Source organism: Cherax quadricarinatus, chromosome 59 (assembly GCF_038502225.1).
Source record: "Cherax quadricarinatus isolate ZL_2023a chromosome 59, ASM3850222v1, whole genome shotgun sequence".
In the NCBI taxonomy this organism is placed as follows: Eukaryota; Metazoa; Arthropoda; class Malacostraca; order Decapoda; family Parastacidae; genus Cherax; species Cherax quadricarinatus.
In genome coordinates this window covers 22,425,750-22,447,920 of record NC_091350.1, presented here as the reverse complement: position 1 = coordinate 22,447,920, position 22,171 = coordinate 22,425,750, and the positions used below count along the sequence as shown (strand labels likewise).

Sequence of the window (22,171 nt, the reverse complement as noted above, 5' to 3'; positions counted from 1 at the left end):
CAGGTACCCATTTTATTCTGATGGGAGAACATGGACAGTAGGTGTCTTGTGGAATCACATCCTAATGTTTTCCAGCCATACCAGAGATTCGAACTCTGGACCTCAGCGTGTGAGCCGAGTGTGCTAGCGATCGAGCTACAGGACACCTAACTGTACCCTACCTTACATGCCAGTGAACTGCAATCCAGGATAACAACCTCACATCCACTGAGCCACCTCGGTGGATGAAAGAGAGGGTGGTCGGAAACCTACTACAAGATTCGTACTGTTAATGGAGTGTGTGGGTTTCATTTTTGCCATTTTTAATTTGTTTACAATATTGCATTACTCTTCCCTAATGCTAGTGAGCAACACTTTATCCAAGGAACTGGTCTTATCCTCCCCTATTTTGCATCTAATCTGAATGTTTTCCATTCCATAGGTGCTATATGATCCCTATTGGTTTAGCTCTACTCTGTGATTAAAATGAAACTATTGTGAATAGCATTAATCTTTAATGAGTTATTCATCTTTCGAAATGGACGAAGCATTTTTTGGTCTTAGGTTATTTAGGTGCAAATTCTGTTAGATTCTGTACATTATCTGGAATATGCATCTTTTGTTAGGGTTTATACTCTTAGTGTCGAAGTATTTTTCCCTCAAAGAAAGTAATCTCTTTGTTAGGCTGTGTAAATTATCACTTGCCAATTTTACTAATCAAATTGGTTTCTGAGACATAATTGGAGAATCTCTCTTTTGGCCAGTAATAGATCACATAATGAACTTTTATGCCTCTATAACATGTATGTTCCCTAGAGACCACTGTATGTACCCAATGTTTAAATAAGGCAATTATTTTCTTACTATGCCTAATTAATTAAACCCTGGTATATGTAACTTTAATTTAATTACTGTATGTCACGACCAATTATTCTCAAGTCTTCCATGCTGATAACTTAATAATGTAACTTCTGAGTGGCTTCAAACTTAATTTGCTGAAGTCTTTTGGAATATTGGTCTCTTTGGACTCTTTGAAGCGTTTTAATTAGATCTGGGCTGTGTATTTCTTAACTTAACAGCTTTATTGAAGGAATAAATATGATCGTTAGTTAAAGTGGGACATTAGCTCTCCTGCAGTGATTCTTTTTCTGTTTTCTCTTGTAATTAGACTACCGTGTCAAGCTCTCGTTCCACACGGAGAGGGGTCCGGGTTCGATTCCCAGCAAAGGGGTGGAAACATCGGACGTGTTTCCTTACACCAGTTGTCTATGTTCACCCATCAGTAGAATGGGTACCTGGGTATTAGTCGACTGGCGTGGGTCGCATCCTGGGACAAAACTGACCTAATTTGCCCAAAATGCTCTGCAGAACTAGGGGGTTTTCTATATAGTAGTATGTCATTGATGTCAGCTAGGCCTGTATATCTTGTACATGTACTTGTAGTAAATATAGATATTATTATTATTATTATTATTATTATTATTATTATTATTATTATTATTACTACTACTACTACTACTACTACTACTACTACTACTACTACTACTACTACTACTACTACTACTGCTACTACTACTACTACTACTACTACTACTACTACTACTACTACTACTGCTACTACTACTACTACTACTACTACTACAACTACTACTACTACTACTGCTACTACTACTACTACTACTACTACTACAACTACTACTACTACTACTGCTACTACTACTACTACTACTACTACTACTACTACTACTACTACTACTACTACTACTACTACTACTTTGTTAACACTCCACTCTCTAACTTTCGTGTCATTACCATTACTCACTTTTTATTGACACCTCTGCCACTGCTGCAATACTTGTATTTCTACTACTACCACTACCGCCACTACTTTACAATTACACCACTACCAGTGGGGATTTTTTTTTTTTTTTTTTTTTTGTGCGAACTGCCTCCTAGTGTGCATCAAATTTAGCTAAAACTGTTGACACAGACATCCCAAGATATTAACTTAAGCACACCAGTGGCTTGTGCATTCCACAGGGATCAATCTTGGGCCCGTTGTTGTTTATAATATTTATCAATGATCTTGATGAGGGAATTACAAGTGATATGAGCAAATTCGCCGATGACACAAAGTTAGGCAGGACAATTGATTGAAACGTAGATATCAGGGAACTTCAGGAGGATTTAGACAAACTCAGTACCTGGTCAGAAAAGTGGCAGATGCAGTTCAGTGTAGATAAATGCAAGGTTCTGAAGCTTGGGAGTGTCCATAGCCCTAGCACTTATAGGTTAAATAATGTAGAACTTAGCCATACAGATTGCGAAAAGGACTTGAGGGTTATGATAAGCAATAACCTTAAACCAAGACAGCAATGCCTAAGCGTACGTAATAAGGCAAACAGATTACTGGGATATATATCAAGAAGTGTAAGCAACAGAAGTTCAGAGGTTATATTACAGCTTTGTACATCATTAGTAAGGCCTCACCTAGATTACGCAGCTCAATTCTGCTCTCCATATTACAGAATGAACATGAATTCATTAAAAAACATTCAGCGTAGAATGAATAAATTAATACATAGCATTAGAAATCTTCCTTATGAAGAAAGATTGAAGATCCTATTATTGGCCTCACTTCATAATAGGAAGTGTTGTAACTTCCCGGTGAAGAATACGGGACAGTAAGTTAGCGAAACCACCATAATAGGGCGGTGAGAATGGGAAATAGTGAGGGACACTGGCTTGGAGAGTGTGGAGGCGGTGACAACAAACTCATCTAATTTAATCAAGCTTCATCAAGGACAAATTACAGTGAATCGACCTCTGATGAACAGAAAATAATACGGGAATGTAATACACTGCGAACTGTGAAGAAGATAGTGAAAAACACACTCAGCCAAAGTGATATTAGGTGAAATAAAGAGTCACCTTATCCCGGTGTGACCGCATGGTAACCTGACATCCCATTTCCAATATCCACGGAGGTTTTTAATAGGCTCAGCCTCCTATATTAGAATAAAATAAATTGAAAATAGTGTCTTGCTGAAGTTGCATCATATCAACTTAGCAGGACTTTGAGATTGAGTGGGGCAAGAAGAAGCGGAGGATGCAGTCCACCACAGTTAAGTACCAGTTCTATTTTATAGATGCATGTTGGCCAACATATTCTATATGATAGGCAGGCTGTCGGTGACCCAGTTGCATCAAGTAACCACCAGAGACAGTCTGGTAAGTGTTGGTATTATATTCAAGTATATTTTCCCCTGATGCATATGTATGTGTACTCCACTTCCCCCCCCCCCCCAACCTTCAGTCAGTCTAATATAATCTATACAGTCCACTATAACTATTAACAACATCAATTACTGGTGTTGTTTATATATACTTAAATAATTCTGGTCCACGTTGAATGTGAACAGAGAGTAGTGGGTGTCGAAGGGAGACACTCTTCTTGTGACCAGGAGTGGCTCAAAATATTTCCCACAACCTCAGAGGTGCAACAAATGTAAATAATATATTATTGTTGTCTTCTAATCAAATTACTTGCATGAATGTAATGTTGAGGTACATGAGATGATTTATTTCTCATAATTATTATTATTATTATTATTATTATTATTATTATTATTATTATTATTATTATTATTATTATTATTATTAACGCATGCACTAAACCTACAGTATGTGGGGCAAATAGTGCTGCAGTTGGGAGTGTGCAAGAGTACAGGTTAGTGGAGGTGGGAGTTAGTGTGGGTGCAAAATTGAAGTCATAGTGAAGTAGGTTAATTTCCCTCAAACGGTCAAATAGTGAGTCTAAGTAAAAAGTGGGACTTTGAGCGAGATCACCTGAAGTTAGTGCATCAAGGGTATTGTAGATATCGGATGTGAATTCTACATGATCTCTGATTGACAGGGCACACTCTTTTAAAATATTCCAAAATGATGGTGCAACCTCGCACTCTGTACAGAGTGCACTGCCAGTCATGTATGTAAGAGTCGTGTGTCCAACTCATAAAACTGAGATAGTGGTTCGCTACACTTGACAACGGCAGGAAAAAAATGGCGAAGAACCTAATTTTGATTTGATAGAAAACAACTAGTTATCTTTTAACTCGGACCAACGATGCTTCCAGTATTTTTGAAGGTGTTGAAAGAATACAGGACAGTAATCCAAGAAAGCAAAGGAAAACCACTGGTACACGTAGAGGTAGGTTCGCCAGGACAGGTCCTGGCCCGGGTCTTCTCCATGCAGTGACCCGGCAACACTGCGGGAGACCGAGTTGTTTACTTTGCGATTTCATTGTTTTGACCATCAGTATTTCCAGGAATCAGCCCAAAAAAAAAAAAACTGTGTTTATGGGAAACATGACAAACCATTATTGTCAAGGAAAGACAATGAGATGTGGAGATTCGATGTTTTGGGGAGTTTGTCAACGAGGATTAACAAGGGGAACATAATTACACAATGATAACAATGAGTAATAATGTATATATCTACTGTGAAAATGCTGATTGACTCTTGCTAATGTCCTTGGATTATTCTGATCTTATCTGGGGATTTAGAACCATCAGTGCATGCAACAATAACATGAAACTGTGACTTAAGGCACCCATCTAATTGTGATTGTAGGGGTCGAGTCTCAGCTGATCGCTACTAGGTTCACTCCTGCTGTGCGTGTCCTATCTTACTGTTGGACTAAACACTCCACCTTGTACGTGCCTTGAAAATGACTAGCCTAGTAGCTAATGTGATGTGTAGCAGAGCGAGGTAGAGGCAAAGGCACGACTGACTGCAGGAGGTTTATTTGCTAAGCGGTAACACCAGGCACATTATTATTTTATTATAATCAAGGGGGAAGCGCTAAACCCGTAGGATTATACAGCGCATGTGGGGGGATGGAAGGTATTCAGGTTCAATTCAGGGAACCGGAGCACAGATCCAATTCCCTAGATCAAGAGCCCCTCACCTACGTCAAGGAACCTCCCTTGAGGGGAACACCAGGCACAACGTGTAGAGGAAGCCAGAGCCAGATCTAGGAGAGGCAGCTGTTTATCGGAGTGAAGGTCAGCCGAGGAAAGAGGCCTGACCAAACTCAAGTGCACAGGAATCGAGGCTTGGCAGGAGATACAAAATTTCTGCAAGGAGCATGCTACTTGCCAGCTTGTCTACATCCATTTCTAATCTTCCTTGGTCTGTTCCTGTTTGTGTTCACTTCATTGATTTCATATCTGCGAAAAGGTACACCTCTGATTCGATTTACTCTGAAATGTCGTTTATATATACACGACAAAAATCACACTCGCCCTTTATATCATCTCTTCCCAGACATTACCTCACTCCTTCCTTCCCGTTAAGTATTTCTTGATGCATTTTAGTGTTTTTTTATAACTCCTATCAATTCGTCTAGCTTTTCTGTGTAGAGTTCTTTCTTGCAGTCAAAAATCATACAATCCACCCATCTCTTTCTCTCTCTCTCTCTCTCTCTCTCTCTCTCTCTCTCTCTCTCTCTCTCTCTCTCTCTCTCTCTCTCTCTCTCTCTCTTTTTACTCAGGGTTTGACAAGGTTAAGGATCCCTAGCTTTATTGACAAGCTATTTACAGGTTAAAGGATTCCTAACTTTATTGACAAGCTAAGAGCTGTTACCTACATCAGCTCATTTGAAAGCATTTTTATTGTTATGAGACATACAAGTAGGGAACAGGATGAAGTTGGAGCCATCAGTGGACCAGCATTTTCATTTGATCAACTAACTTTATCTCGTTGACATCATAATGCTGTACAAATGTGTTCCATACTCAAGTCATCCTGGGGATAAATGATATCAGATGAAGTGATGTTATGGAGAAGGGTACAGCCAGAGTGAAGTTGTTGCGTTCTGCCCGTCTTGTGGTACAGAAGCTTGTTTCACGCTGTCCTCGAAGTGGATCCAAGTGTGGTACTTTGAAAATATTGGCCTTGTACATAACAGCAAGGCCACCCACATCCCTCCTGTATTGAAGGCTCTGCTGAAATGACAGATCTATCCAGGATTGGTCCAGGCGAGAGATGAGACGTCTTGCTCTGTTGTTCACTCTGTCAAGCATTCGCAAATGAGAGGAGGGGGCAGGCAAACCAGGAAAGTGGAGCATACTCAAGGTGTGAGCGTACTTGTGCCTCGTACAGAATCTTGCAACCCCTACTGCCAAGCAGATGTGAGATAAGGTAAAATGCTGTAAGCTTCCTGGCTGCCTTGTTTGCAAGATTTACAGCGTCGTTCTTCGTGGTCAGCTTGGAGTCAAATTTCACCCTAAGGATATCAACTTCTTCTTCTTCTTCTTCTCTCTCTCTCTCTCTCTCTCTCTCGCTCTCTCTCTCTCTCTCTCTCTCTCTCTCTCTCTCTCTCTCTCTCTCTCTCTCTCTCTCTCCTCTGCAAGAATTTACATCACAAAAACTATGCTGGAAGTTGCATATATATCCGACGCTTTCCAGGTGCTCCACTCTTCTTCTGATAATCTTCATGGCGTTACATATTATTCTTGTTAGTGACGCTGGTCTGTAATTCAATGACACCTGTCTCCTCCTCATTAAAATTGGGACAACATTCACTGTTTTCCAGACTTCTGGCAGCTGCCCTGTCTCAAATGACTTGTTGAGGATCGCTGCTAGTGGTTCGCGCAGTTCCTCTGCTTCCTTTCACAGAACTTACGGAGAGATGTTTCTGGTCCTGTTGTCTAGCTTCCTAGGTAGTTCCCTCACCTTTCCTTCTGGCGTGTACATTGTGTCCAGTGTTCGTTGGTGGACTCACTTTGGTTTTTTGATAATGTTCCTGATTCCACTAGGAATACCTCCTTATATATTTCGTTCAGCTCCTCACAGAGTTACTGGTAATTCCAAATGAGCTCCTTCCTTCGTCAGCCTCATTACCTGACGTCAATGATATACAATATAGACAGCCCCCTGGTTATGCAGAATATTTCGGGGAATTTAGGCTAATTTTGTCCCCATTATGCGACCTACACCAGTCGACTAACATCCATGTTTCTACTTGCTGCTAAGTGAACAGGGACAGTAGGTGTCTTAAAGAAACACCCCCTAATGTTTGAACGCATACCAGGGATCGAACCACGGACCTCAGTGTCTGAACTGAGTGTGCTACCAACCGAGCTACCGAGTTTTCGCAAATCACTGAATGCAGCACGAATAAACCAGTGACAGCTGGAGACATTGGCTACCCCACTTTCCATGCATAATTTGACACCATCTTTCTGCGCCCACCACCAAAGTGCCACGTCCAGTCAACAAATTTTATGATAGCGAGTTGTGGAAAATGACAAACAATGTAGTCACATCAGAAGAGTCACACAGAAGGCTGGGAATTACAGTATTGTCATCACTCTATTAACACTTCAGAACAGTGTGCACTTTACTGTTATGCTTCAGTCAGATGATTTCCTTCACGAGACAAGTGAGTTACTTTTGAAGTCAGTTTAGTCATTTTAGTGGTTCAATAGTGTCGCTTGTGGTTTACCTTTAAGCAATCGTGTGTCTACTGAGTCACTAGTAATTAATTGAGTCATTAATAAATCATCTAAATAGTTGAACTGAGTCACTAAAAGGTGTACTAAGTCAATAGTAGTTGAACTGAATCACTAGTACTTGAACTGAGTCACAGAATGTTGAAATGAGTCACTAATAGTTGGAATGAGTCACTATTAGTTGAACTGAGTCACTAGTAGTTGGACTGAGTCACTAGTAGTTGAACCAAGTCGCTAGTAGCTGATGAGTCACTAGTAGTTGAAGTGAGTCACTGGTAGTGGAACTAAGTCACTTGTAGTTGAAATGAGTCATTGGTAATTGTACTGAGCCACTAGTAATTGAAATGAGTCACTATTAGTTGAACTGAGTCACTAGAAGTTGAAGTGAATCACTGGTAGTTGAACTGAGTCACTGGCAGTTGAACTGAGTCACTGGCAGTTGAAATGATTCATTAGTAGTTAACTGAGTCACTGGTAGTTGAACTGAGTCACTGGTAGTTGAACTGAGTCACTGGTAGTTGAACTGAGTCACTGGCAGTTGAACTGAGACACTGGCAGTTGAACTGAGTCACTGGTAGTTGAACTGAGTCACTGGTAGTTGAACTGAGGGACTGGTAATTGAACTGTGTCACTATTATTTGAATTGCGTCACTAGTAGTTGAAGTGAGTCACGAGCAGTTGAACTGAGTCACTGTTAGTTGAACTGAGTCACTGGTAGTTGAACTGAGTCACTGGAAGTTGAACTGAGTGACTGATAGTTGAACCGAGTCCCTAGTAGTTGAACTGAGTGACTGGTAATTGAATTGAGTCACTGGTGGCTCAACTGAGTCACTAGTAGTTGAACTGAGTCACTAGTAGTTGAATTGAGTCACTGGTGGTTGAATTGAGTCACTAGCAGTTGAACTGAGTTACTAGTAATTGAACTGAGTCACAGGTAGGTGTACTGAGTCACTAGTAGTTGGCCTGAGTCACTGGTAGTTTAATTGAGTCACTGATAGTTGAACTGAGTCACTAGCAGTTGAAATTAATCACTGGTAGTTGAATTTATTCACTATTAGTTGAACAGAGTCACTGGTAGTTGAACTGATTCACTAATAGTTGAAATGAGTCAATGGTAGTTGAACTGAGTCACTGATAGCTGAACAGAATTACGAGTAGTTGAAATGAGTCACTGGTAGATGAACTAAGTCATTGGTAGTTGAACTGATTCACTATAAGTTGAACAGAGTCTCTGGTAGTTGAACTGATTCGCTAGTAATTGAACTGAGTCATTAGTAGTTGAATTGAGTCACTGATAGTTGAACTGATTCATTAGTAATTGAGCTGAGTCACTGGTAGTGAAGTGAGTCACTAGCAGTTCAGTTGAGTCACCAGTAGTTGAACTGAGTCACTGGCAGTTGAAATGAGTCACTGGCAGTTGAACTGAGTCACTGGTAGTTAAACTGAGTCACTAATAATTCACCTGAGCTAATAGTAGTTCACCTGAGTCTTTAGTAAATGAACTGAGTCACTGTGACTCACATAATTCAGTAGTCAACTGAGTTATAACTTATCTTCAGCAGGTCACCAGGAGCTCAGCTGCTGTGAAAACTCTCAACAAACCCGGTAAAAATCTGATGAGTCACTAACAATGTTTGTTATGTTACAGTGAGACAGTTTAGAAAAAAAACAGTTTAGAATAAAACAGTTTAGAATAAGACAGTTAATTATGGTTTAATCAAGAGGAAGTGCAAAACTTGTAGGGGTCATAGTGCCCAGCGGAATTAAGTCAATTACATATATTCAAAGAAAAGATAAGTCCAATCCCTTGGATCAAGAGCCTCTTACCGGGCAGAGTAAGATAAAATAAAAATAAAACTTCTGCTATATCCGTAACGTTTCTTCCAGTATAAGGTAGAAATGCCACTGAAAAACTTAAGTTCCACTTCTTATTCCTCGGACATTTGGAAGTTTTATTTTTTGAAAACAAGTTTGAAGAAAAGGGCAGAACATATTTTGTTAACTACATAAGATGAAGCAGATTGTTGAGTGTGACCATCACTTTATTGTGATTGTTGAGTGTGACCATCACTTTATTGTGATTGTTGAGTGTGACCATCACTTTATTGTGATTGTTGAGTGTGTGTGACCACTTTAATGTGATTGTTGAGTGTGACCATCACTTTATTGTGATTGTTGAGTGTGACCATCACTTTATTGTGGTTGAGTGTGACCATCACTTTATTGTGATTGTTGAGTGTGTGTGCCCACTTTAATGTGATTGTTGAGTGTGACCATCACTTTATTGTGATTGTTGAGTGTGACCATCACTTTATTGTGATTGTTGAGTGTGTGTGACCACTTTATTGTGATTGTTGAGTGTGACCATCACTTTATTGTGATTGTTGAGTGTGACCATCACTTTATTGTGGTTGTTGAGTGTGACCATCACTTTATTGTGGTTGTTGAGTGTGACCATCACTTTAATGTGATAGTCACCCACATAGTGCTAAACCAGACCCATCCCCCAATCACAGCACTAATACCCACAGTGCTGGTGCTGGCCCAGGCCCAGCCACTGGCCCAGGCCCAGCCGCTGGCCCAGGCCCAGCCGCTGGCCCAGGCTCAGCCGCTGGCCCAGGCCCAGCCGCTGACCCAGGCCCGGCCGCTGGCCCAGGCTCAGCCCCCAGCCCCAGTGCTGACTCAGATCCAGCCCCCAGCCTTACTGCCAGCTCAGACTCTACTATGGACCCTACCATAACCACCACTAAAACCGTAAATATATAACCATCATTGCACAAGACCGTGGCCCACAGTACAGATGTTGGAGAGGAGTCTCCTCCTTCTTCTTCTGCTGGGGAAAGTAGATGGAATCCAGGACGGGGTGGCCCTGACTTGGATACTGAGGATTATAGTGCAGTCCCAACAATTCTCAACCAAAGGTGAATTTGTGCAAATATTATGCTTTGGCATCTGTAAGCATGGCATATCAGGAAAAAAATGGGACATGCAACTTTGAGCATCCCAAAAAATGTAGCGACCTCCTGTCTAAAGGAGTGTGTCGTTCTTCTTCCTGTACTTTCTTTCACCCAAAAATGTGTCACTCCTCGGTCCTCCAGAAGCAGTGTTACAACATCGACTGCCCTGCATACCATCTAAAAGGGACCAGGAGGCACAGACCCCACAAGACAAACAATAGTAGCTACGACAACCCAACTCCAGGTGATTTTTTAGTGGCAGGAAACGAAAAAAGAAAATGGAAGGAAATAACAAAAATAGTCCACCACCTTGGAGCCTTGTTGGACTGGAGGCGCAGCCAGTGGCCACCCATGGCCCTCCAGAATTACAACTACTGATGCCAATAACAAAATCTCCCCAACAAACACAGAATACAACCTCGTTCATATTTGCTAATATACAGGGCCTTAAGCCATCCACCAACAACAAAATACCTTTTATCAGTGGACTTCTAGAGGAGTCTAATGCAATGTTTGCAGCCTTCACAGAGACTCACACAAAAGATCACTTTCACAGTGAAATATGGATAAGTGGTTACAACCTTTTTAGATGCAACAGAAAGAACAGGCAACAAGGGGAGGGGGTTGGCCTGTATGTCAAAGAGTCCCTCATCTGCACGGAGTTGCTGAACACCACAAATGAGGTAGTTGAAGCTGTCAATAAAGATCGAGAACCAAAACCTGGTCATTGTGGTTGTATAAAAGCCACCAGATGCAACCTCACAACAGTTCAAGGAACAGCTACTGAAAATTGATTACTGTTTGGAAAACCTTCCAGCTCCATCCCCAAACATCTTACTGCTTTGTGATTTCAACCTAAGGCATATAAAATGAAAGAATGTAGCAAATAATGTTATTGCTGAAACAATCCCTGGAGGTAGCGCAGATGAAATGTCACACACACATGAGCTACTAAGTCTCTGCGAAAAACACACCTTAAGCCAGCAGATAGTGGAGCCAACAAGACTAGAAAACACACTTGACCTTATCTTCACAAATAATGAGGACCTGATAAGAGACATAAGAATATCAAAAACAACAAATTCCGATCACAACCTAATCGAAGTCCAGACGTACATGCATAGGGGTCCTGATCAGCAGAATGCATGTACCTGTGAAGGTGTCTTCACAAAATACAACTTCAACAACAAGAACATCAACTGGGACCAGATAAACCATGTCCTAAACGAAACATGTTGGGAAGATGTCTTAAATGACATGGATCCAAACCAGTGCCTTGAAAGGATCAACTTCCTGGTAGCCGAAGCATGTTCTAGGCATATTCCCCTAAGAAAGAAGAAGAGCGGGAGTAAACTGGAGAGAAAAAGACGCTCCCTCTACAGAAGACGACGAAGAGTCACTGAGCTCCTCAGGAGTGCTAGAACATCTGATACACGAAAGGAGGCACTGACCAGGGAAGTGGAAACTATCGAACTTAAGCTAAATGACTCTTACAGGAACCAGGAGAGGCAGGAGGAGCTTAAAGCTATTAGTGAAATTGAAAGAAATTCAAAATATTTCTTTTCATATGCCAAAAACAAGGCAAATACCACATCTAGTATCGGGCCCTTACTCAGACAGGATGGGACTTACACAGATGACAACAAGGAAATGAGTGAAATACTGAAATCCCAGTATGACTCTGTGTTTAGTGAACCACTAATCGGCCTCAGGATCGACGAACCAAATGATTTCTTTATGAATGAGCCTCAAAACTCCATAAATGTATGCCAGATTTCCGACATTACCCTAACTCCGATAGATTTCGAAAAAGCCATTGACAACATGCCCATGCACTCAGCCCCAGGCCCAGACTCGTGGAACTCTGTTTTCATTAAGAACTGCAAGAAACCCCTCTCGTGTGCCCTAAGTACACTATGGAGGAGGAGCTTGGACATGGGTGAAATTCCACAGTCACTTAAAACAACGGATATAGCCCCACTTCATAAAGGTGGCAGCAAAGCATTAGCTAAGAACTATAGACCAATAGCTCTGACGTCCCACATCATAAAAATCTTTGAAAGAGTGCTAAGAAGCAGGACTGCAAATCACCTGAATTCCCAAAATCTGCACAATCCAGGGCAACATGGGTTCAGGGCAGGTCGCTCCTGCCTCTCACAACTACTGGATCACTATGATATGGCCTTGGATGCACTGGAAGAAAATCAGAATGCAGATGTAATATACACAGACTTTGCAAAAGCATTTGACAAATGCGATCATGGTGTAATAGCCCATAAAATACGTGCTAAAGGAATAACTGGGAAAGTGGGGAGATGGATCTTCAACTTCCTAACAAATCGAACACAAAGAGTAGTGGTCAACAGAGTTAAATCGGAGGCTGCCATAGTGAAGAGCTCTGTTCCACAAGGCACAATACTCGCCCCCATCTTATTCCTTATCCTCATACCAGACATAGACAGAGACATACATCACAGCACCGTATCATCCTTTGCGGATGATACTAGGATCTGCATGAGGCTGTCATCTGCTGAGGACGCGGTTAACCTCCAAGAAGATATAAACAAAGTTTTCCAGTGGGCAACGGTAAAGAATATGATGTTCAATGAGGACAAATTCCAACTACTCCGTTATAGAAAACTGGAGGAGATAATAACTAGAACAGAGTATACCACAGACTCTGGCCATACAATAGAACGGAAAAATAATGTAAGGGACCTGGGAGTAGTAATATCTGAGGATCTCACTTTCAAGGATCACAACAGTGCCACGATCGCACGTGCAAAGAAAATGATAGGATGGATAATGAGAACGTTCAAAACGAGAGATGCCAAGCCAATGATGATCCTTTTCAAACCACTTGTTCTCTCTAGGCTGGAATACTGCTGTACATTAACATCTCCATTCAAAGCAGGTGAAATCGCAGATCTAGAGAGTATACAGAGATCCTTTACTGCACGTATAAGTTCTGTCAAGCACCTTAACTACTGGGAACGCTTGGAAGCACTTGACTTGTACTCGTTGAAACGCAGGAGGGAGAGATATATCATAATCTACACTTGGAAAATCTTGGAAGGAATGGTCCCAAATCTGCACACAGAAATCACTCCCTACGAAAGTAAAAGACTGGGCAGGCGATGCAAAATGCCCCCAATAAAAAGTAGGGGCGCCGTTGGTACACTAAGGGAAAACATCATAAGTGTCCGGGGCCCAAGACTGTTCAACAGCCTCCCATTAAGCATTAGGGGAATTGCCAATAAACCCCTGGCTGCCTTCAAAAGAGAGCTGGACAGATACCTAAAGTCAGTGCCGGATCAGCCGGGCTGTGGCTCGTACGTTGGACTGCGTGCGGCCAGCAGTAACAGCCTAGTTGATCAGGCCCTGATCCATCGGGAGGCCTGGTCATGGACCGGGCCGCGGGGGCGTTGATCCCCGGAATAACCTCCAGGTAACCTCCAGGTGACCATCACTTTAATGTGATTGTTGAGTGTGTGACCATCACTTTATTGTGATTGTTGAGTGTGTGTGTGACCATCACTTTTACGTGATTGCTGAGTGTGACCATCACTTTAATGTGATTCTGAGTGTGTGATCATCCCTTTAATGTGATCGTTGAGAGTGACCATCACTTTAATGTGATGTCACTAGTAATTTAGCTGAATCACTAATAAATCATCTGGAAAATTAATCAACATAGCCGTAAGTAATTTACCATAATCACTAAAGCTTCGCCTGAGTCACTAGTAGTTGAACTGAGTCACTGGTAGTTGAACTGAGACACTGGTAGTTGAACTGAGTCACTTGTAGCTGAACTGAATCAATAATGTTTGAACTGAGGCATAAATAGTTGAACTGAGTCACTAGTAGCTGAACTGAGTCAGTAGTAGTTGAACTGAGTCACTGATTGTTGAAATGAGTCACTAGCAGTTCAACTGAGTCACTAGTGGTTGAACTGAGTAATTAGCAGTTTAACTGAGCCACTATTAGTTGAACTGAATCATTAATAGTTGAGCTGAATCAATAGTAGTTTAACTGAGTCACTAGAAGAGGAACTGAGTCACTGGTAGTTGAAGTGAATCACTGGTAGTTGAAGTGAATCACTGGTAGTTGATCTGAGTCACTGGTAGTTGCATTGAGTCACTAGTAACTGAACTGAGTCACTAGCAATTGAACTGAGTCACTAGTAATTGAACTGAGTCACTGGTAGTTGAACCAAATCCCTAGTAGTTGAAATGAGTCACTAGTAACTGAACTGAGTCACTAGTAATTGAACTGAGTCACTGGTAGTTGAACAGATTCAGTATTAGTTGAACTAAGTCAGTTTTAGTTCAACTTAGTCAGTTTTAGTTCAACTTAGTCACTAGTAGTTGAAATGAATCACTTGTAGTTGAAGTGAGTCAATGCTAGGTGATCTGAATCACTCGAAGTTGAACAGATTCACTGGTAGTTCAACTGAGTCACTGGTTCAATTTCAAATTCAAATTCAAAGTTTATTCTCTATAAGGATTACAATGCTGAGTTTACAGAAATTTGGTTATTGTGTGGTTAACATGTAGTAAAATAGTGATTACAGAGTGTACCACTAGAACGCTAAGCATTGCTAGGCATTTCGGGCAGACTTAGTTTTATTCTTTATTGTAAAATATTACAAATTATGAGGTAAGTTGGTATTATGGCTAAGTGACTAAATACTAGTTTGTGAGTCTAGCAATGTGAATGCTTTTGTTTTGGCACAGTACATAGTTTCAGTATTGGAGTATCACAGGATTCATTATTTTAAGATTGAGATTAATATTTCTGTTTATGGTCAAATGAGTGAGTGAGTGTAAGTGTGAACCACCAGGTGGTATTCGTGTAGTTAGTTGACGGGGTGTATCAGGGAGATAAGATGTTTTCTAATGGTAGTTTTGAAGGTGAGGAATGTGTCTGCAGTTCTAGAGTTCTCAGGTAGGGTATTCCAGATTTTAGGGCCTTTGACATACAATGAATTTTTGTAAAGGTTTAGACGGACAAGGGGAATGTCGCAGAGATGTTTGTGTCTGGTGTTATGCCTGTGGGTTCTGTCACAACTATCAAGAAAGCGTTTTAGGTCAAGGTTGATATTAGAGTTTAAGGCCCTGTAGATGTAGATTGCACAGTAGTAAGTGTGGATGTACTGAACTGGGAGTAAGTTTAGGTCTATGAAGAGTGGGGGGGGTGTGTTGCCAGGGATGGGATTTAGTGATTATTCTTACTGCAGCTTTTTGTTGGGTTATTATTGGCTTTAGGTGTGTTGCTGCAGTTGATCCCCAAGCACAAATAGCATAGGTGAGGTATGGATAAATAAGTGAGTGGTATAGTGTGAGAAGGGCATTTTGCGGCACGTAGTATCGTATCTTGGAGAGGATCCCAACCGTTTTGGATACTTTGTTGGTTATATGCTGGATATGGGTGCTGAAATTCAGGTTGTTGTCAAGGTATAAGCCTAGGAATTTGCCCCCATTATTTCTGGTAATTAGAGTGTTGTCAATCTTAATGTTAATTTGTGCATCTCCTGCTCTGCTACCAAACATAATATAGTAGGTTTTGTCAGTGTTAAGCGTGAGCTTATTGACTGTCATCCAAGTCGATATTTTGATCAGCTCCTCATTCACAATGGTGTTGAGGGTGGCAAGATTAGGGTGAGAGATGACATAAGTCGTGTCGTCAGCAAAGAGAATGGGTTTCAGGTATTGGGATACGTTTGGAAGGTCATTGATGTATATGAGGAAGAGCAGGGGACCAAGGACACTTCCCTGCGGAACTCCAGTATCAAGTGGCCGTGTTGCTGATGCTGTGTCTTTAATGGTGACATACTGATACCTATTAGTAATGTAAGATTTGAAATAAGCAAGCGCATGGCCTCTTATACCGTAATGATCAAGTTTGTGGAGTAGGATGTCGTGGTCTACTGTGTCAAAAGCTTTTCTTAGGTCAATAAAAGTTCCTAGTGGATATTCCTTATTTTCCAATGCTGTGTAAAGCAGATCTAGCATTTTTATGATTGCATCATTAGTGCTTTTATTTTTCCTGAATCCAAATTGGCAGGGGTTGAGTATATTATGAGCCGTTATAAATGAATACAGTCTCCTGTGCACGAGTTTCTCAAAGATTTTGGATAGCAATGGTAAGTTAGATATTGGCCTATAGTTGTTTAAGTCTGTAGGGTCACCACCTTTATGTGTTGGTGTAACCCTTGCCATCTTGAGTAGTCTCGGGAAGGTGCTAGTCTCTAGTGACTTGTTAAAAAGTAATGAAATAGCTCACGAAAGGACATGGGCCGCTCGCTTGTACAGTAATGGTGGGACATGAGACAGATTCCCCGAGTTATTTTTAAGTGACTTTATAATCTCGGTGACTTCCGTGGGCTCAGTTGGTGCAAGATAGAAGGAATTTTTTTTTATATTTTATTGAAAAACGCAATACATAGTTATACATGTAGACAATGTAATCAATGAAACGTATCCATTATATATAACAAAAGAAAACTCCACATTCCCTACCGTAGCACTAAACTTATACATAAGAACTAAACTAAAGACAGCCCACAGCTTCATATACAGGTGGGTTTATTACATCCAAAATTGCAGCCATAAACACAATATGCAATATAACCCAAAAAATGTCACAGGTATTGACATTTTACATAAAACTGTATGTACGAAGACATTCTCAATTATCCAAAAATTCTTTACACACTTATTATTGTTGTATATTAAACTTCATATCAAATACATAATACGTAACACCTCAATAATTACGAAACAAATAAAGGTTTGAAAATAATCTCCACACCTCACCACAGAAAAACTAAACACAGTACAATATAACAAATGATTCATCCCACCTCACTTCCATACACTACATTCATCACCACAAGCGAACTTACACAATCACGTATATTTAGTAATATTTTCCAAATATAATTTCCAGTTTTAAGTAACAAACTTCTTCAACCATATAATGAAATATACATAGTCATTACTATTAAACATTAACTTAAACAAGACTATATTCTTATTCTACAGACGGCAGCAGTTCTTGCCTCACCTTCCTAACCCTACTTAACACATTGTACATCAACACATCCTTATATACCCATCACTCGTCAATAATATTCATTGAACTTCACCGAATACCAATATACAACCCATACTGAGTACATGAAATTCTCTTACATACTGCTATATACACTTTATGTATGATAAAAATCACACACATTACATTATCTCATTATTAGCAGTACATTTGGTACACAGACATATTTATCACGCCCTCATGTCCGTTGCTTAATACAACCACCAATCCTGATAATACATCACAACATATGCCAAATTTAACTGATCCATAACATACATCAGTATACCATTCTGAGTATGACCGTATACTTTTCACATGCACACAAATATTGCTCATTTCCATATCATAAAAATCTTAACTTTTCCCTTACAAACCACCACAAACTTACTTAAAACACACTCCACAACTACGCTGCCATTTCACACCATATCACGGAACTCTTCATACATTCCCAAATTCTGAGACGAGCCCGATGCAACCCCTGAAAATCCAAACACATCCCCCCCCCCCTTTTTTTTTTTTTTTTTTTTTTTTTTTTTTTTTTTTTTTTTTTTTTTTTTTTTTTTTTTTTTTCTTTCCCTTACTCCGCCAACAAACCTCTGACATTCATACTTCGATATCCTTCAGGAAAAACCCTTTCCCATCTACTTCCATATATCCCCCTATTACGACTAAGTGTTTTGTACATTGTTGCAGCCAATACCTTCTTTCGCACCATCCAATCCCCATTACCCCTCATGGCCCATGATACGAAAACAAAATCAGTTATGATGTACACCAAAGCACGCTGCACAGACTCTTCCACACCTCCCACATCTAAACTCAATGCCCTTAATACCGATATCCCTCCCCCACCCACCCTCCTCAAAATCCCACCCATCCACTCCCGTATACACTCCAAATTTTTACAAAAATATACTACATGAAAAGCTGTCTCCCTATCCCCACACACCCTACATACGTCCTCCACCATCAACCCTCTCTCCCGAAGCACCACACCAGACGGCAATATTCCATGAAGGAAACGAAACATTACCTCTCTCACTCTTGGTCTTATGCGCACCAACCGCAACCTTACCCAAATGTCTCCCCATGCATACATTGGGTATATGCCCTCAACATTTGCAATCACCCTCACCCCTACAGCACGCTCCAGAACACCTACCCGTATCCTAGACGGATCTCTAACATACAATAAAGCTCGCAGCACATCCTCACACTCTCTCATCTCTGATCCTACCCACCACCTTCGTGCCTCCTCATATAATGCTTGCACACCCTTCCCCACACGACCGTCCACTCGGATAAACCCCCTCTTCAAATATATACACTTAACCCTTAATCTTATATCTATTAAACCCAATCCACCTTTGTCGACCGGTAGCATAACAACACTTCTACCCAACCAATCACACCCAGAACCCCATATATATCGAAAAACCTTTTTTAGCATTCTAGTTATGTCCGGTCCTGCCAACGGATATACTGCTGCCACATGCCAGACCATACTATATAACATCACATTCACCACTATTACACGTTGATGTATCGTCAAATGCAAGGGTCTCAAAACATTTAACCTACCCACCAACCTATCCACTGCCCTCCCAGAATTAAGCATCCGTGCCTCCCCGGCATTCCCCATATAAATTATCCCACACACCTTTAGTCTATCCACCACACACCAACGCACAGCTGTTTCCCATCGCGCCCTCCCTACCCAATTCCCTAAGACCAATAATTTCGATTTCTCCACATTCACTTTTAAACCTGTAACACCTTCAAAACCACCAATTACATCCTCCACCTCATGTAAACTTTCCTCCCTGCTCATTAGAATTGTTGTATCATCCACATACCCTATTATTCCCATCCCACCATTCTCCACACCACGTACCACCCCTAAACATCGCCCCACAGCCCTATAAAAAGGGTCCTGTATACAAGCAAACAACAGTTGAGACAGAGGACAACCCTGCCTTATGCCTCTACCCATTGAAACCCACTCACCCAATTTCCCATTCACCTGCACACGTACACCTACCCTATTATACAAAGTCTCAATCCAACGTACCATCTCTTCCCCAAAACCCTGCCTCCGTAAGATATGCCACAGTGCCTTTCGTTCTACGCAATCATACGCAGCCTGCCAATCCAATGCTAAGACACCTCCCCCCCTTTCATTCTCCCCCTCCATACTTTCCACAAAATCTTTTATTATTCCATGTCCCTCATACATCGTCCTTCCAGGCACCCCATACTGACCTCTCGCAACAACTCTATCTATCACGCACTTCAGCCTGTTCCCCAAGATTTTTGCGAATATCTTATAATCAGCACATAACAACGACAACGCCCTGTAGTTCTGCACTGTAGTAGGGCCTTCCCCTTTTGGAATCAATACTACTACTGCAGTACGCTGCAACTCGCCCATCCTCCCCTCACTTTTCATCACATTCATCAGGTTCACTAAAAAATCTTTCAACACACTCCAATTCTTCACATAGAATTCACAAGGTAACCCATCTATACCTGGCGCTTTACCTCTCGCCATATTCTCCAAAGCTCTCCATACCTCCCCCTCTTCAATATCCCCACCCAATGCCATACGATCACTTCCACTCAGCACACAAGATACATTCTCTCCCAATCTCTCTAAATCCTCACCGTTCACTCCTACACTCCTCAAATATTTTCCAAACCAACTATCCATAAAACCACTCATACCCTCAGTAGTTCTCAACTCCTGACCCTTCGTATACCCACCTAAGTCCTCGTGTACTACCAGCTTATCAATTTCCATTGCCAACCTGCGTCTCCGCTGACCCCGTAACACACAGGCTGACGGCCTGTCACCCCAAATCGCCTCCTCTAACCCACCTTGCACCCTCGCCTCATCAAATCTCTCATTGTGCATATCCCTTATCTGCCACTTTAATGCTTCAATTTCCTCCATTGGATACACACCTGTCACAGCACCCCTCTGATAACAACCCTGCAACCGCCCCTCTAAATACTGTTGAAGCCCAAATGTCATCCATGCCTCATTCTTTCCCCTTCGCACATAGTATTGCCTGATCCTCGTCTTTGCAACCCCATCCCACCACCCCAATAAATCGCTTGCACTCTTACCCCCACCCCATAAGTCCTCCCACAAACTTTCAAAATCCCCTCCCTCCACCCCCTCACCCAGTAGTCGTACATTCAGCTTCCAGTACCCCAAATATCTCTTAGGCAAACCGTCCCAATTTAAATCAGCATAAACCGCCCTATGATCTGAATAAACGACATTCACCGTCTGCACCCGCGTCACCCTCACTCCCCTTGTCACATACAACCTATCTAATCGTGCAGCATATCCCTTTCTATGAAAAGTGTGCTCTATCTCGCAATCCCCTCCATCAACTATATCCCTCAATCCCACACCTCTCAATAGATCCCCTAAACCTGCCAAAAAACACCCTGCCCCTCTCGGTTCCACATCCTTCCTGCGCACCACACAGTTCCAGTCGCCACCAACTATTGTCACTGACGGTAATGACCGCAAATAATATACCAATACGTTATTCACAAATTCATTCTTTACCCTTACATCATTCTCAGCCGGCACATACACACAAATGACTGCCATCCGCTCACCTCTCCACCACCCATCTATTCTTAACACACGACCCCCCCCCCTTCACTCCTAAGAACAACAAACGGGCTCGTCTCTCGGATCAGGATTCCCACCCCTCCCTTCATTCGCTCCGAATACATCACAAACACTCTGTACCCATCCACCTCCAATTCCTTTCCCAGCTTGAAATTATGTTCCTGCACAAAAACAATGTCTATAGCATAACGTCTTAAAAATCCCTTTACCCACAGACGCTTCTCACTCGCACACAATCCATTAATATTCACTGTCATGCACCGGAAACCTACTTATGTGATTTCACCCTCTGCCCCTTTTCACCTTTCACTGACACGCTTTCAGTGTGTCTGCTTCGTCCACTTTTCTCTCCACTGCCCACTTGTGGCTTCCCCTTATCCAACACCTGACCAGGCGTACCTTTAGTGCTCTCACGCACCACATCAACCCATGGCTTTTTCCCCGGTCTCTGTGCCGGGGTCAAAACATCATCAGAGTCAGAATATGTCGCCGCCCTCTTACGGTTGACACACTCTGCATCCATTTCCAACTCACTGGATGCCTCCCTGTGAATCTCAGCAGTCACCTCAATCACTTCCACCACTCCTGGCGAGTCATCTGCCATGTTCGCCAATCTTCCAAGTTGCTCATCTTCAATCTGAACATTACTCCTCACCATACTCAAGTTATCCTCAGCAACCTGCTTCTCAAAGGATTTTTCCTGCACGTTCACCAGTAGGCCTTCCTCTACCCGCACGTCACCAATCTGCACAGTCTTCCCGTTCTCCATGGCAGATGCCTCACTTCCCACCAACTGTGACAGTGATGGGCTGGTACCCACCAGTGGCAGCTCACGCTCCACTTCCTCACTCCAGGAAGTGCCACTTCTATGTACAGGTGCCTCATCAGCATGACCCACCTCTGGTTCTGGCTCTTTCACCATCTCACTACCTAGGTCCTTTCTCCGCTGCCATCTCCCACACTG

At 41.8% G+C, this 22,171-nt stretch overlaps 1 protein-coding gene across 22 annotated transcripts in view; it reads left to right on the top strand.

The window, feature by feature from the left end:
* Positions 1–22,171, top strand: part of LOC128698812 (carbohydrate sulfotransferase 11) — a 211,943-nt gene that overhangs the window by 74,060 nt on the left and 115,712 nt on the right. For 10 of the 22 annotated variants that reach the window (XM_070097812.1, XM_070097805.1, XM_070097800.1 and 7 more), the window contains exon 3: positions 9,057–9,113. The exons of 11 other annotated variants lie outside the window; for them this stretch is intronic. In XM_070097812.1, the coding sequence (XP_069953913.1) occupies positions 9,057–9,113 (57 nt within the window). The remainder of the gene's footprint in view (positions 1–9,056; positions 9,114–22,171) is intronic. One more of the 22 variants, XM_070097795.1, reaches the window with a different exon arrangement.